The 14,997-nt window shown below is 38.6% G+C and overlaps 1 protein-coding gene across 3 annotated transcripts in view; it reads left to right on the forward strand.

Moving 5' to 3' along the window:
• Nucleotides 1–14,997, forward strand: part of MID1 (midline 1) — a 246,440-nt gene that overhangs the window by 193,254 nt on the left and 38,189 nt on the right. For all 3 annotated transcript variants that reach the window (XM_051644192.1, XM_051644191.1, XM_051644193.1), the window contains exon 3: nt 8,403–8,498. In XM_051644192.1, the coding sequence (XP_051500152.1) occupies nt 8,403–8,498 (96 nt within the window). The remainder of the gene's footprint in view (nt 1–8,402; nt 8,499–14,997) is intronic.

Raw genomic sequence — 14,997 nt, forward strand, 5'->3', positions numbered from 1 at the left:
AAAAGGCAAAGCCACCAGTGACTTCAGTGTTGCAAGACCAGAGCACTCCAGAGTGAAAGAATTAGCTCATGGTGTACCTCTTGGCAAAATCCTGGACAGTATATGCCAAAATACTATAAACTTAATAGTAAATGGTACTTCATTTTGTATGATTCACCCTAAGTCTGAATTGGGTCTTCCTGGTGGACTGGTTGGTTGACACTTGCCTCATGCACCATGCTGTTGGACAGTGGGATCAGCCTTTTCCAAAAGAGCTGCTGTGCTCTGTGTACATCTGGTACATCTGTGTGGCTCCTAAAATGCCACCAGAGTAACAATTGGGAATATATTGTGTTCACAGAAGCATCTGTTTCCTTAGTATAGAGGAACTGCACAGAAAGTCACTCCCATTTCTGGAATAGATTCCTGCAGGTCTGTTTAGCCCAACTGCTAGAAGCTGCACCACTTGCAGGCGATGCCATTGTGTGCCCTGTACAGGCAGGAGTGTTGTCGTCAACTCAGGTTGTCGAACCTGAGTCGAACGGTGACAATGTGCCTGTCCTTCCACCTGGGCCAGCTTCATTATCTGGATGGACAAATAATATCCTCAGGAGGCCAATCTAGAGAGGGCCTTCACAGTACTGTTCGCCATACTGAGAAATATAAATGCAGATGGGTGCAGCTGCCTCAAATGGAGCTTTGTTAAAAGCCAGCAGAAAGAGCTGAATTAGGGTTGCAACAGCTCCATTGGTCTGCTGCCTAACATGGACCAAATCATCATGTTGACCTTCCATAATGCTTACATACATAGCCATCCTTTCTAATCTGCCAGCTTTGCATAATACCGAATTGCTTTTTATACATACCTGGTTAGATAAGATGGAATTTCTCAACCGCAAAATGCAGTAATATGTACTGACTGATTAGAAACAGATTTTTTTCCATAATACAACCTCTTAAATAAACCACAAACTTTTAGAAATGTTTAGGCAGACATCTGTAGAAGCCAGGACTTTAATAACACTGCATAAATTGTGGCTCTTTAGATGAGCTTTTTGCTTTCTCTTCATAGAGATGTCTGTCGTTAGTTATGTGCAAAACTCAGAACTTCAGTTTTTGGAATGAATACTTCCCAGCTCTCTCTTGCACAAGATTAGATTAAGCATCTCATGAGCAGGAGCTCTTATTGAAGTCCTGATTTCAAGTACATTCTATGTCCTGGGAGGCTGGAAGTGGATGCAGCCAGGATGCTGCAGGACAGCTGTGCAACAGTTCAAGTCCTCCTTAACCCCCTTCATTGCACTGGATTAGCCCATGGGGAAAACAATGAGCTTATGAACCCTCTAGCTCTCCACAATAAGTTTTTAATGCTTTAAATGTAGGGTGTCTGGTACTTAATGTGCTCTTTTAACACTTCACCTTCTAGTTTGACTACTGCATTGAAGCAAAAACAAAAAAAAATCTAATATATTTGAACTTCAAATAAATCTGCAGCTTTACAAACCTTTATTAACTCACGTATCAGTCCAAGACTGGTTTTGGTTTTTAATTTAGTCAAATGCTTAATCTAGTCTTTCTTGATCCTTGATTTCTAATTATTATTCCGGTCCTTCTTTGATTAATGACTCATTAGAAGTAGGGCTGAACCAACCCCCTAGATCCCAGCCACGCCGGTATTTGGATATCTTCTAATAGTTTAATTGAAATGGGAATCTCTAAAAAAATTGCTTGTCCTATATAGTCAGTTTTGTAATTATCTGGAGCAAAGTTCTTTTAACATGTTTGAATGCCCCTGGAAAACAAATTGCTTTCTCTGTATGAAAAGAAAATTATATTTTCTTTTCATTTTTTGTATGTCCATTTCACATTATAATATTGAAGATAATAACTAAGCAGCATCAGATCTGTTGATCACTGTTCTTGGTAATCATGGTCCCTGCTACAGACAGAGTACTTTTTAAGTACATATATTGTTTCTTTCCCAAACTTAATACTGCACATCAAAGGAAAACTACTGCTGTAGTGTGCTGCATATGGCTCTTGTCCTGTCCTTCTTCCTCGGATCCCAGCACTGAAATTTCTCTTAAGCTCTGAAGAAGAAAGGAGAAGCAGTGAAGGAAGGCTAACAAGCATGTCAGCAAAGACACTCACAAGGCAGAATTAAATCAAAGGGCAGAGCCATGGCTGCAAGTGGCAATCACCCATGGTGTATTTGAAGGCATGGCTTTGCAGGGAATTGAGAATTCAGTTGTAGGTTTTCCCTAGAATACTGTCTGATCAGTTAACAAAGTTTCTGTGTGGTCAAGGACCTGAAATGCTTGGATTTCCTTTAATTTTCATAATGTTCCATTTTAAATAAGGGTTGATTAAAAACAGTAAGTGACATTCCTATTAAACATGGAAACAGGCCCAACTTAGTTAGTGTCATTTAAGTCATTGTGGCTTCAAATGCAGCCATTTTTATTGTACTTTTACTAAAAATAGTCCTGGACAATTAATTAACAGTGCTGTATCTCACGAGTCTTTCTTTGTGGTATACTGTAACCACTTGAGGTAAAAATCTTAGTCCCCAGGAGTGTATCAACATCATAGCTGTTATTTCTTTTCACACAGAAATATGGAATGCAGTTGTCAAGCTCTGCACATTTGAGACCTGAGGTCAATCATTCTTATTAACCGCAAATGTTACCATTCTCTGGCTGGAGAAATACAGGGTCGAGCATGTGTATCCTACGGAAGAGTAGTCATCTGTTTCAGGATAAGTACATAGAATAAAAATTAGCTTAAGTTTTTCCATGTGCACCTGGCATGTCCATTTAAATAAAGAACACCAAAGGAAACATTAAACTCGCATCCACCCCAAACCTGGCTGAAAACCATGCTTGATATTCTGGCAGTTCTTCTGGAATTGATTGACAACTTCTCTAAAAGGTTAGACACAAGTCCTGGAGACAACAGGCCTGGTTCATAGGGTATGTCACCACGACGAGGTGGAAACCTAACTGGAGCACAGGCAAGCAAAACTTACTTGCCTTAGGAGGAAAAACAGTTGCACTGAAGATGTGTGAAGACTTTGTTAGTGATTGGGTGTTTATCTATGATCTCCAGCTTGCCTGCATGTACTAAAGACTGATCTGCCATGTCAGTACTGCTCTGGTTGCCCTGCAAGCTTCAATAAGTTAGGGTACGGTCACGCTTCTGCTTCATGGTGTTTCATTCCTCATCTTTGTTTTACTGCGGTGTAACAGTGATGCTTTTGGTTACATGCTTTAACCAACCAAATCTGAAAATATATAGCCTCGGTTTCAGTTCGACCATTTGAAAAGAGATGATGGGAGTGTAGCTGTGGTTCTCATGAAAGCCATATAACTTCTTAACCTAATTTCCCTGTGCAGGGGTCTACTAACCCCAGAAGGCTCTCCAAAGTTCTTTTCTTTTTTGAACTAGGAGATAGCCTCAAAATATGCCTTACCCTGGTTACTTCTGCACCAGGAGCAAAGGAAATGCAAATTGATGTCAATGTTTGCTGCCAGAGGGCTTTGATCATGATGGATTTGATCAGGGATGATGAGCAAGACTGGTGTTATAAAGTATTGTCCCTCAATGTGTTATCCAGTTTCAGTGGATTGGTTCTCAAAATCTTCTAGTAAGCACTGAGTGGAAAATACAAATGTGTACTTACATATAACAATGGCAAGAAAAAAGACTATTTTTAATATTTTTTGTGAGAAAAATACAATGCTTTTACTTCATATGGAATTTTAAATCTCATTGTAGCTGGTAGCTGTATGTTTTGTCTTGTGGCCCTTGGAGTACACATTTTTTACTGACCGGGAAAATGCTTCTGAAAAGAACATGTCTGGGATGTTGTTGATTTCTTTGCTTTGTCGCAAGGCAGGAGCACACAAGTCAGCATTTTTTTCTTAAGAAGCTGACATTAATTTATTTTGACAGCATTTTCAACTCATATAGTAGCTTAGGACTATCTGTTTGTGCTACCTTCCTATTTCAGACAAGCAATGCTTTGCGTGAGACTGTTAATTTGGTAAAGGCCATGGGTTCACATTTGGTTTTCATAGACTGATAGATTTAAAGGCCAGAAGAGACCATTATGATCATGTAGTCTGACCTCCCACTTCAATCAGGGCACAAGCCTCACGCAGTCGTTACTGCCACATGATCATGCCTTCAGCGTGAGCTTAGACAGCAGCTTAAAGAAAGCATCCAATTCTGAGTTGCCTTCCTCTAATTTTTAGCATTCATTTTTCCAACTTCAGACTCCAGTCCCTGGATCATATAATTTTTTTAGGCATGCAGAGTCAAAATGAAACATCATCCTCAACTGTCTTTTTCAATAACATGTCTGTGATTCCATCTACTTGGATTTATCCCAAGATTATAGGAATATTTATGTTGAATAGTTGTCAGACCATGCTAAATGGACAGTTAGCATTTTTTTCACTTTATACTGGATATAATAAAAACAGTTGCAAAGCACTCATAGAATGTCAAGATCTTGGGCTCAGTCTGCATTGATAAGTCAGGAAGCATTCAGCCTGGCTTTTGTTTTTTGTGAGCAGTTTGCATCCACTAAGTTAGCATGCATAAAAACAGTTCACAGCAAATGAACAGCAACTATTGCACTTCTTTTGAAAACCAGCCCCTGTGTTTCTAAGATCAGTCTTTAATAGACAGGTAATGATGAAAATTGGCACGTGACAAAAAAAAAAAAAAAAAAAAAAAAAAAAAAAGGTAAGGAAGGCAGGTGGAAGTGTTTAAGAAATTATGATTTATCTAGAACATTTCTAAAAATACAGTTGCAATATTGTTCACCCGAGAGAAAAACAGTAGAAGATTATGTGGGAAGAAGGAAGATACTTTGAATAAGCTTATTCTGCCACTCATTTTCACATATACTCATCATAATCCAAGAGCATGATTTCTTCAGACTTAAAAACTGGCTGCAGTTCACAATTTTGGTCCATGGCACTGGATCAATTTTTAAACATGGTCAGAGCTCCAAAATCAGGGCTGAAGTTTTACACAACCTGGGAATTTTCAGGTGTGGATGTGAAATGAATTTGTGACAGTTTGGAATGTCTGAGCAAGTTAAAGCACTTCTGAAATTTAAAGTCTTTCAGGCCCTCTCTAGCTCCCTGTAAACAGAGTAAAGAAAGACAGCAGGGGTTGGACTCTGCTTCTGGCACATACTCTTATGTGGTAACCAAAATGATGCCGTGGTCTGTATGGGAATGGAATAGAGCAAATAACTAAAGGAAGATATGGCCAAGAGAAAATCTGGGTAAACATACTGCAATAATTGATCAAGTTTTATGACCTTTAAAACTTTCAAGTCATGCCAGTTTTAAGAGCTGCTGTTCAGTACTTGCCTGAGTGAAACTGAAAAGATTGGTATTAATTTCAGAAAGCAGCTGCCAAGTTCTTTCTATTTAGTAATGCATTTATATAAATTAATGTTCTTCAACAGAAGTTTATCAAAAATCTGATCTGTCTTGACTTAATAAGACCCCAATCTCTTGCATACCAAACTACAAGGAAACAAAACTCTAGCCTTTCCAGTTTGAAAATGTCAGAGATCAAGGAGCTAGAGCACAGGAATACCTTCAATCTAATTTTTATAAGGCAGCTCACTTGATTAATAGTTATCCTCCATTTTCATAATTTGGAACTGCAGTGGATATTGAGAGACCAGTGTGAAGCCATAAAATTATGTATGGGTATATGTTTATATTCTCTAGATAGAGAACTTATTCTAAAATTTTGTTCTATATGCAGAATTTGAAAATATCCTGGATGTAATAATCTATAGGTAAATAAATTTCTGTTTCAGAGAAAAATACTCTTCATACATTAATGGCCCTGGTTGTAGATGCTTTCATGTTATTTAAAATCACTGCAGTATTCCATAATAGCTTTAAGAACATTCATAGTAGGTTCCAACTGTTGGAATATATTTTGTCCAGTAGTACATTTGAAATTAGGCAATCTCAATTAAGAATTACATTTGTATTTTATTTTTTTATGTATAAAATATTAGAACATGCACAAAATTAATATATGTGCAATAAGAAGGCATATAATTTCAAGAGTATTTACACATTTGGACCCCCTTAACAAACTGGTTTTTAAAGATAAATGCTATCTGCTATGGTAACTATATATAGTATTTTGACTTTGTGTGTGAGTCTCAGCCCTACAAAGGGACATCTTACAGCTCAGCAAACATGCCTTTGCAATTAAATGATTGTTCACAGTACAGTTTATAGAAATACGAGATATAGCTCAAACTGTTCAATAAAGAATGCTCATTCTTGTTACTCATTGTTTTAATGGGCTATAAAATAAATGCAGTGTAGAAGATATTTTTGCAGCCAGAGCTTGTGATACACGATACATGTGCTTGTGCTGGGAAGAAAATGCCAAAATTACATACTTCAAACACCCATCACGCTTCTCAGAAGGGTTATATATGTAAAGCCATCAAAATCCTACGCTGTCTTTAATGGAACAGGACTGACTGCTCCTCCAGTGTCTGCCAGAGAATGTGTGGTGCAACAGTGTAATACTTTATTCATTTGCAGCCACATGCAACAACCTGATCTAGTGGGAGGTGCCCCTGCCCATGGCAGGGGGGGTGGAAGTAAATGATCTTTAAGGTCCCTTCCAACCTAAACCATCCTGATTCTGAGTAAGAAGACTACATGGCAGCAGAAAGGGAGGGCAAGGAACAAAATGTTTGAAATAGGCAGGGAGTAGCAGCACCAGAAAACACACATGCACACACACTCATTAATTACATGCATGGAGGTGGTAAGAGTGCAGGAGGAAAGAAAGGATGAGAAAAGTCAGGTGAGTTAACACTAACTGAAATGACTTAAGCGATGTAATAGATATATTGGGGGGGGAGGGGGAAGTAATAGTGTGAAGAAGCCCATTAATAAAAGATGAGGAGGTATGAAATTAATGAGAGCTCTGCAGAGACACTACTGCCTTTGTGAGGAGAGAAGCACAGGGCCCAGTTCTGGTATTCTTGTTCAGTACTTCCAAGATACTCAGAGGGCTGATCCAAGAGTAAAGTACAATTAAAAGGCAGGGACTGTCAGCCTGTCAGGCACACTAAGCAAGGGACTAGTCTCACACGTTTACATAGGTGAGTAACTACGACGAACAGCTTGTCACAGCAGCGGTCCCCAGGATTCTCAAAATGAAATAAATATCCCTGAAGTTACTGAAATAAATGAAAGTTTACAGTCAGGAGTCTTCTAATGACTTGGGGTTTTTTTCTTTTTTTTTTTATGCACTCAAGTTATATGTGCAAGGGCTTTTTATCTCTGTGGAAACTTTGCATGTAATGTAAAACCAAGGACTTCTTCATGCCTGTGTGCTTCCAGAAGATGGAAATTCATGTAAAATAGCAGCTATCGTGGCATGTATAGTAAAAAGCAAGGAGCTGGTAGTTGCAGGTTTCATGGTGCTCTGCAGCATCCTGGTCTTCATGTGGCCAGACCAGGGGGTGGGTCACAAGCCATCACAGACCTTCTCCTCCTCATGCACCTTGATTTCCTTCCTGTGGATATGGCGAGGAGAAGGGAGGCTGAAACGTTTGTTTCTAGATTTCAGTCTCACATGCAATTGTATTACAATGGCCAGGATGCAGCCTCATATCTGGAAGCTGGAAAGCACTTAGAGCTCCCACACTTGCTGGTATTTCTTGTGGCCCTAATCAGTTAATAAACACACACAAACCACAGGTTCTCTCTTAAGAACAATTAGTGAAGGCACAGACTGTGAGTAGATACTTCATTCTTATATGTAGTAAGGATTGTTTTCTTTAGAATAATTTATTAAAAAATACAACTCTGCTGACTTTAGGAATTAAATCAATTAGATCAATCCCCCCCCAGCACTGTGAATCCAAAGAAAGTGCTGACCCATCTACTGGGAGCTTACAAGTACAGTCCCAAAGGGGCACATGCTTGAAGACTTCAGTTAGCAGCAGGCTTTTAAATTCAGGTGTTACACTGGGGGCAGGAAATAAGGACTTGAAAACAGTTCTCAGCCAAAATAAACCAGGTTTTTTCTGTGAAATGTTTTTGCCTTCCCTGCTCTTTACCTTACTCCTTTTTTGACCCCTGACTAAAACTAACTGCTTAACCTAGTTTTTCCTAGGTCCTTAGAAACTCTGTTTTCTAGAACTCACTCTTATCTTGAACTGTTCTGCTCTCTTGTCTTGCCATACTTAACGCACAGACAAAACATCTAATGGAGCGTATCAAAATGAAAGTCTTAAGTTCATGCCTGTGTAATTACAAAATTCAATACAACATATGAATTCTCCAACTGTTCACCTAAATGTTAAATTCTTCAAAATGCTAATGTGTTCTTTTCTTTCTTTTTGCCAGCAAAACTTGGAAAGTAACCTCACCAGCCTTATTAAGAGGAATACTGAACTGGAAACTCTTTTGGCGAAACTCATTCAGACCTGTCAACATGTAGAAGTGAGTACTGACCTCCATTTGAAGTACTTGTAAACTTAATTACATTCACTTCTAGCATCCAGGAACAAAAGTTTAAACAAAGGAAACAAACAAAAAAACACACACACACAAAAAACCCCTAAAAACAAAACAAAACAAAAACCCATGAGTGCAGAAACAAATTAAAATAGTGGTAAACTGAATCAGAGCTTTTTCACTGATAGATGTTAGTCTTTATAGAGATGACCTCCTTTACATTCTTTCCTGTTCCCTTTTCATTATGTTTGCATGGTTTCCACCACTGCTACACTTCAGCACATCACTCACAATCTGTAACATATTTATCTTTTTGGGTCCTTTGTGAGACAGAGTAATATTTACAGGTGGAAAACTCAAGCTAAGAAATAGCAACACCCAGATCCACAATGATTCTTAGGTTTCTATTGGCCACTGATCTGTTTTGTTTTGTGTTTTTTTTTAAAGAATATTAAGTATATAAATACATATGTGGATTTAAAAGTCATATTTTAATTATATTTATTTTCAGAGAGATGTTTACAGGCTTTGGAGTTTCCTTAGTGATGTATTCCACTTTTAGTATCACATTAAAACTTAAGCAGGGAGGGACCTCAATCCATATTTCCCCCAGATTTGGGGGATTTTTTAGATGACCCTGTTGGGGCTGCTGCTCTACACACAAATTAAACTAGTCACTGGTAGCTGCCACAGCAGGAAATCAGAGTCCAAAATAGAATCTTTTTAAGCAAAACATACTTTCACTTGTTGCCACTCTATAAGACCTTTTCTGTTTCTTATAGTGCATTCAGGTCATACAAAACTTGCAAAAGGCAACATGAGTTTCTGCTTTCTTCCAGTAAAGATTATACAAACATCCCTATGGCATCAAACTTTTCTCATCAGTGCTTTCCTCGTAGTCAGTCTCAGCCATGAGTCCCTGGCAACACACCAGACAGAAAATATTTTCACCCCTCCTCCAGGTAAATTGTGGCTGAGCAACACTGGAAGACTAGGAAAAGCTCAGTATCATGAGACACGCGCGCTTATTGACAGATAAACTGGATTCATTGAGATATAGCCAGTTCATAATTTGCAGTGCCACCAGTTCTCAGAAGTCCTAACTTCAGTTTAAGATGGCATGGGAAAGTTAATGGAGTAGGAATCAGAAGAGGTGGTACAGGATAAACACTGCTGATCTAGAGTGAAACGAGCTTCAGAGCTCAATCCCAGAGAAAAGGTATTTTCAGTTGAACAGCTAATTACTAGTCAGATTTACAGGGAAAACTTATTTTCTCTGTGAAAAATGGTCGGGTTTTCATTTGCATTACAACACTATTGACAGGCTTCTGTGTGGGACCATTTCACTTCTGATTGCATTGCAGTTCCTGCAGCAGCCTTCTTTATTCAGAAAAGGGCACACTATGTGTTCCTAGCAGACAGCCAGCATTAAATAATAATAGTGTAGTGCAGAAAAGGTATTCCACTGTGAGTGTGGTTGTCTGTATGCATGAAAGGAAACAAAGTGTCTTCATCAGTGCTACCTAGAGTAATTTAAGAGAAAGTTAGCTGTGACATACACTGCAGTAACACAGCCACCTGCTAGCTCTGCAGAAAGGCTCTCTTATTTTAGAGAAACCTTTTTCCTTTCTTATAAAGTCCCATAGAAGTTACCCATCGGACTTATTTTCTGTATTTTTCAGGCTAAGATTCAGTCACCTAATTAAGCATAAGAGCAACTTTTCTTGTTAACAGATTCAAAGTAACACCTTGAAAATTTGACATCTGCCTAAGTACCTTTTTGACTGCGTCAACTGCATGTTGCAGAAAAAAAAAGGAAAAACAAAATAAAATCCACCCAAAGCAACCAAACCCAAACCAAAACAAAAGCCAAAGTTAAACACACACACACACAAAAAAACCCCAAACAACCCAAGACTGTTCTTCCAAAGATATAATCTAATTCATTTTTCCATCTGCTCTACCTCAGTGGAGCCTCACTGACTTCATGCGGCTCAACAAAACCATGAAGGTCTGTCCACAGTATCAGATTTGAGGTGAATGGTGTGAGTTCTTTGTATAGGCAGCAATAATGTCAGGCAGAACAACTGTAATATCAGCTGGAACAAGCGCAGGAGGTAATGAGAGACAGAGAGAAGGCATGTTCTCTTTCTCTGTTTATAAAACTCGGAGCAAAACCCATGAAGCAAATGGGCCCAGGACAGCATAAGGCCCCTTTTTCGTTAGTGGCCTATGTCCAAGATGGGCTAGATCTGGAAAATTTAAAACCACTCCTCCATCTCTTCTGCAATTCTGCAATATATTACCAGCCCTAAGGTTTAGTATTACAAAAAATGTCCAACTTGTTCAACCGCTAACAGATGCGCTACTGTCCCTGGAGTCCTGTTTTAGAAAATTTCTCTGTAGACATAAAGCAATAGCAGCAAAGTTGTTAATGAATTCCTACCACATTTTATTCATCAAATTAGTCTAATTAGCATTTAAATTAGCTAAATATTAAGAAATGAGCTTGAGTCAAAACCCTGGACCTAGGCTGTGCTGGAAATCAGGCAAGTGGGGATGTGGAAGTAAACTTTAAAGCTATCTGTTTCTCAGGGATTGATGAAAACTTCAGATATTATGTATCTCCAGTGTTAGAGAAGCTGAGGCGTAGACAGATTTTGTAAGTCAGTATGCTCTCTTTCCTTGTGCTTCTTTGTGACAGAAATTCACCCCAATTCAGGAGCCCGAATGAAGAAAAAACTATATTAATTGTAACATTAATGTTACAAATTTAAAATTACAAAATACTAGGAAAAGAAAAGCTGACATTTTCAATGACTGTATTAGTGTTGCTGTATAAACTCACTAAAAGGTTGAAACTGAACAAGTAGTTAATTTTACAGGAAATGTTTTCTTTTTAAATTTTTGGTACAGTTTAAAAACTTCCATTACACACTATGATTTTCCTTACCTAATTTTAAATAATTTTGATAATGTTATTTTAATGTCAATTTGGAATTTTGGGAGTTTAAAACCAGTTAAAAAAATTAAAAGAAGCTTTGGATTTCACACACATCATTTGAAATTTGAAAAACAAGGAAGGAAATTAAATTATTATTCTTTGTGTTAAAGTTACTAAATTTGTATTAAGGAGTATATAAACTTTTAAAAAAGCTTTACTAATTAACATTTATTTGTAGAAATAAATAGTAACTTTTAAAAAGCCTTTGACATGTCATACACCAAAAAATTAAATATTACATTAAAAATGCAAAGGAATGTCTTTTTTGGCTTTTGATATGGAGCAGAAGCTGATGTTTCCGGAAATGGAACAACAAACAGGCTCTATGTCATTTGCATAAATGAATCCTCACCAGCCAAACCAAATGTTGTCACAGAACCACTGTTTCTCATCAACCAAGTGAGCTGTTAATAGCTTCCCAGCAACCAGCCGCACTGCAGATTAATTATCTACCCATACCTCCTTCACATCAGGCAACTGCAACTTCATCAATAGCAAAGGCCAAATCCCAATCTCCCCTCTGTGTTTTAAACCTGATGTTTATTCCCTTCTGAAAGAGAGTTGTTTTCCCTTTTCTCTCACATGAGCAGGCAAGGGCGGGTCAGGGGTGTTCACTATCTGGAAGCTGGATGCCTTCCAGCAACCAGAGAGGGGACCTGGGGCTGCCTTTTGCCACAGCCACGGAGGCATAAATCTTGCCTATTTTTAGACAGAGCTTATCAATTTATGACAAGATTTATCCTGATGGAGGTCCTGATCTTGGGGACTCCAGAAGTCAACTTCCAGTCTTGCATTCCCATGGGTGGTTCTGGGCATATCAGCAGGAAAACTTTTGTGAATAAATTAAGCCAAACGTATATTCTTTACTGCTTGAAGTACAGCAGAGATATTATTAAGCATTTGATAACAAGAACAATTTTAATATCTGAATGCCTGTTTCATGCCTAATATGAAAGTACACTCTGTGCTACTACTTAGAGTAAGAACTTTAAAAATCCTATTTTCTGAAAAGGAACCACACCCTGAAAAGTGAATGCTTAAGACTGTAACACTTCTTTCTGTCCCAAATCTTTCATTAGGAGCACCCTGGCACACTGGTTTTACTCATTTTTCAGACACATCCCTAACTTTTTTTTGTTTTACACTCATTTTCCCATCTTTCCAGTCTCCCTCTTTAATCCTCTCTGTCATTTCTTGGTTTTGCAGAAGCCCCAAAGACTGTTAATCAGCAAAGTTTTGTTTTCCTTCCTTGGAGATGATGCTGTTGGCCAGGCTACTTTCTGCAGAGCAGACCTTTGCTCAGGGCTATTTGCTGGGTTGGTCCCAGTGATCTGACTCTCCTCCTCACTCTGTTCAAGGAAGGCTGCTGTGGCTGCCTCCCCAGGGTCAACAGGTTTGGCTGCATCAAACAATAAACTGTTTCATAGAATAAAATACATTTTTTTCCACAGACTGAAAAAATGGAATAGAAATGGCTACTAATCTGAAAGGTCTTTATTTGCAGTCCTAGTTCACAGCATTCACGCATCCCATTAGTGTCTGCAGAAAAATTTTTTAAAGCATCCAAAACTATTCTGGAGAATTTTTTCTTTTAGTTCTGTAGGCATTCACCCAACAAGAGACCCCCCTAATACGTGGCTAAATCAGCCAGTGGCCCTTAAAAGTCCATAAAAACATCTGTGTATATCAGGGAAGAAGCTACATAGTTCTGTACATCTTCTAAGGGGAAGATATTTGAGAGAAAATGAAGTAATGTAATTATTTATACTTTGGCATAAATTAACAGCCTAGGTGCAAGCCCTCTACCTCAGCTGAGGGAGAAGAGCCTCTAGCAGGATCCATTCCCACTGGGTAAAGCAAGGCTGCAGTAACTTGCTCATAACAAACATGCTATGTGGGTATCTGAAATTTCTGTAGGAACCTCGGGCAAATCTTCCAAAAACACGTGTAGAATTGGGATTGACAGGCTTAGAATATGGCAATTAAGTTTAATCTCTGGGTGATACCATCCTTGTGGCTACACCAATTGACTGCCAGATCTACCTGCCACCCATGTGCTGGAGGGCCATCAGCATGGCAGAGCCCCGGGGTGGCCTATGGCAAAGCTCCCCCAGACTGCAGCACCACCACCCTCCCCTGCTCACCCCACACCTGCAAGGCCATGAGGCTGCATCCTGCTCTGCTCACCTGTGTCTTCCCCAGCTGGGCACAGCTCCAGATTCAGCCCTTTCTCAGCTGAATCAGAGAAGGATTTAATGCTCTAAGCGCTTAGGTTCTCCCCTCATTTTTAGTATCACGGGGTTCTCTGGCTGACAAAGTGTTATGTCACAGCAAATTTGCTTCTTTGTGATAGTTTCCAAGGCACATTGCTGCTGTGCATGTGTGAGGCTTCCGCAAATGTATTTTAGATCATGACATTAATCGGCATAAGGCACAAATTTGAGCATGAGCTTTTTTTGCCAGTAAATTTTCTCCTAAGCAATTTGAGTTTTGTTTCTGGACTTTTTTCTCATGTCTTTGAGGAAATATATGATGAAATGACTGTTATATAGTCAGTAGGATGAAGCTTCTCTCATCTGTTAGGCAGAAACAGAATCTGAACTCAGCTGGAGGAAAAATAGGAGGAATTATCTAGTGGGGAGGGGAAAGGAAATAGGTTTTGCTTGTAGACAGCTTTATAACATCTGTATCTCAGTCTTTCTGTTTGTTTTGTTTTGTTTTCAATTCACCAAACGTCATAGGAAGCAAATTCTAGACACTGCTGCAAAATAATTTTTGGTTGTATAAAGAAGGGAAGGCATTTTCCTTTAACTGTGTAACCCTTGAACTGCTGCATCACTTGTTTTCTGTTTGTAATGGAAATGCTCAGTTTCCAGCTCATTGGTAAAGATCTGCTGGAGGCTAAATCTCAGCATAACATTCTCAGTAAAGAATTGATTTTGTGTGTGCCAGTGTTTTTATGGCCAAGTTATATAACAACCTGGGAAGAAAGAAAATAAAGATAAAAAAAATAAAAAATATAAAAAAAGAGTAGTAAATTGAAAGACCCTTTATTTCACTGGCATAGACACTGGACATATAGACATATCAGAAACATTTTAAATCGGTGTCACAACAGTAAAGCAAAAGTGATGAAGATAAGATGGCAACACCTGGAAAATCCCGCTGATGTCTTTTTTGTGTGACTGATCAAAAAGAAATTAGCCAAATGGGAAAACTATAAATAATGAAAATCTGAGTTTCTGGTAAGACTTCACCTCTGAGATAGCTTCTTCAAATTTTGTGACTGTGTTCATAAGCTTTTATATAAGATATAGCATTTATGTTACTTGAAGGACAGCAAAAGTAAGCTTGGCTGTCAGTGTGACTCCCTGAGGATACTCAAACAATAAAGAGTCTTTGTCTGTGACAATAAAAAAAATAGTGAGTACTCTGTTTTCACTAAGTTTCATGGTCCTCACTCCTCTTGAGATTTGGGAC

This window comes from Apus apus, chromosome 1 (assembly GCF_020740795.1).
Source record: "Apus apus isolate bApuApu2 chromosome 1, bApuApu2.pri.cur, whole genome shotgun sequence".
Lineage (NCBI taxonomy): Eukaryota > Metazoa > Chordata > Aves > Apodiformes > Apodidae > Apus > Apus apus.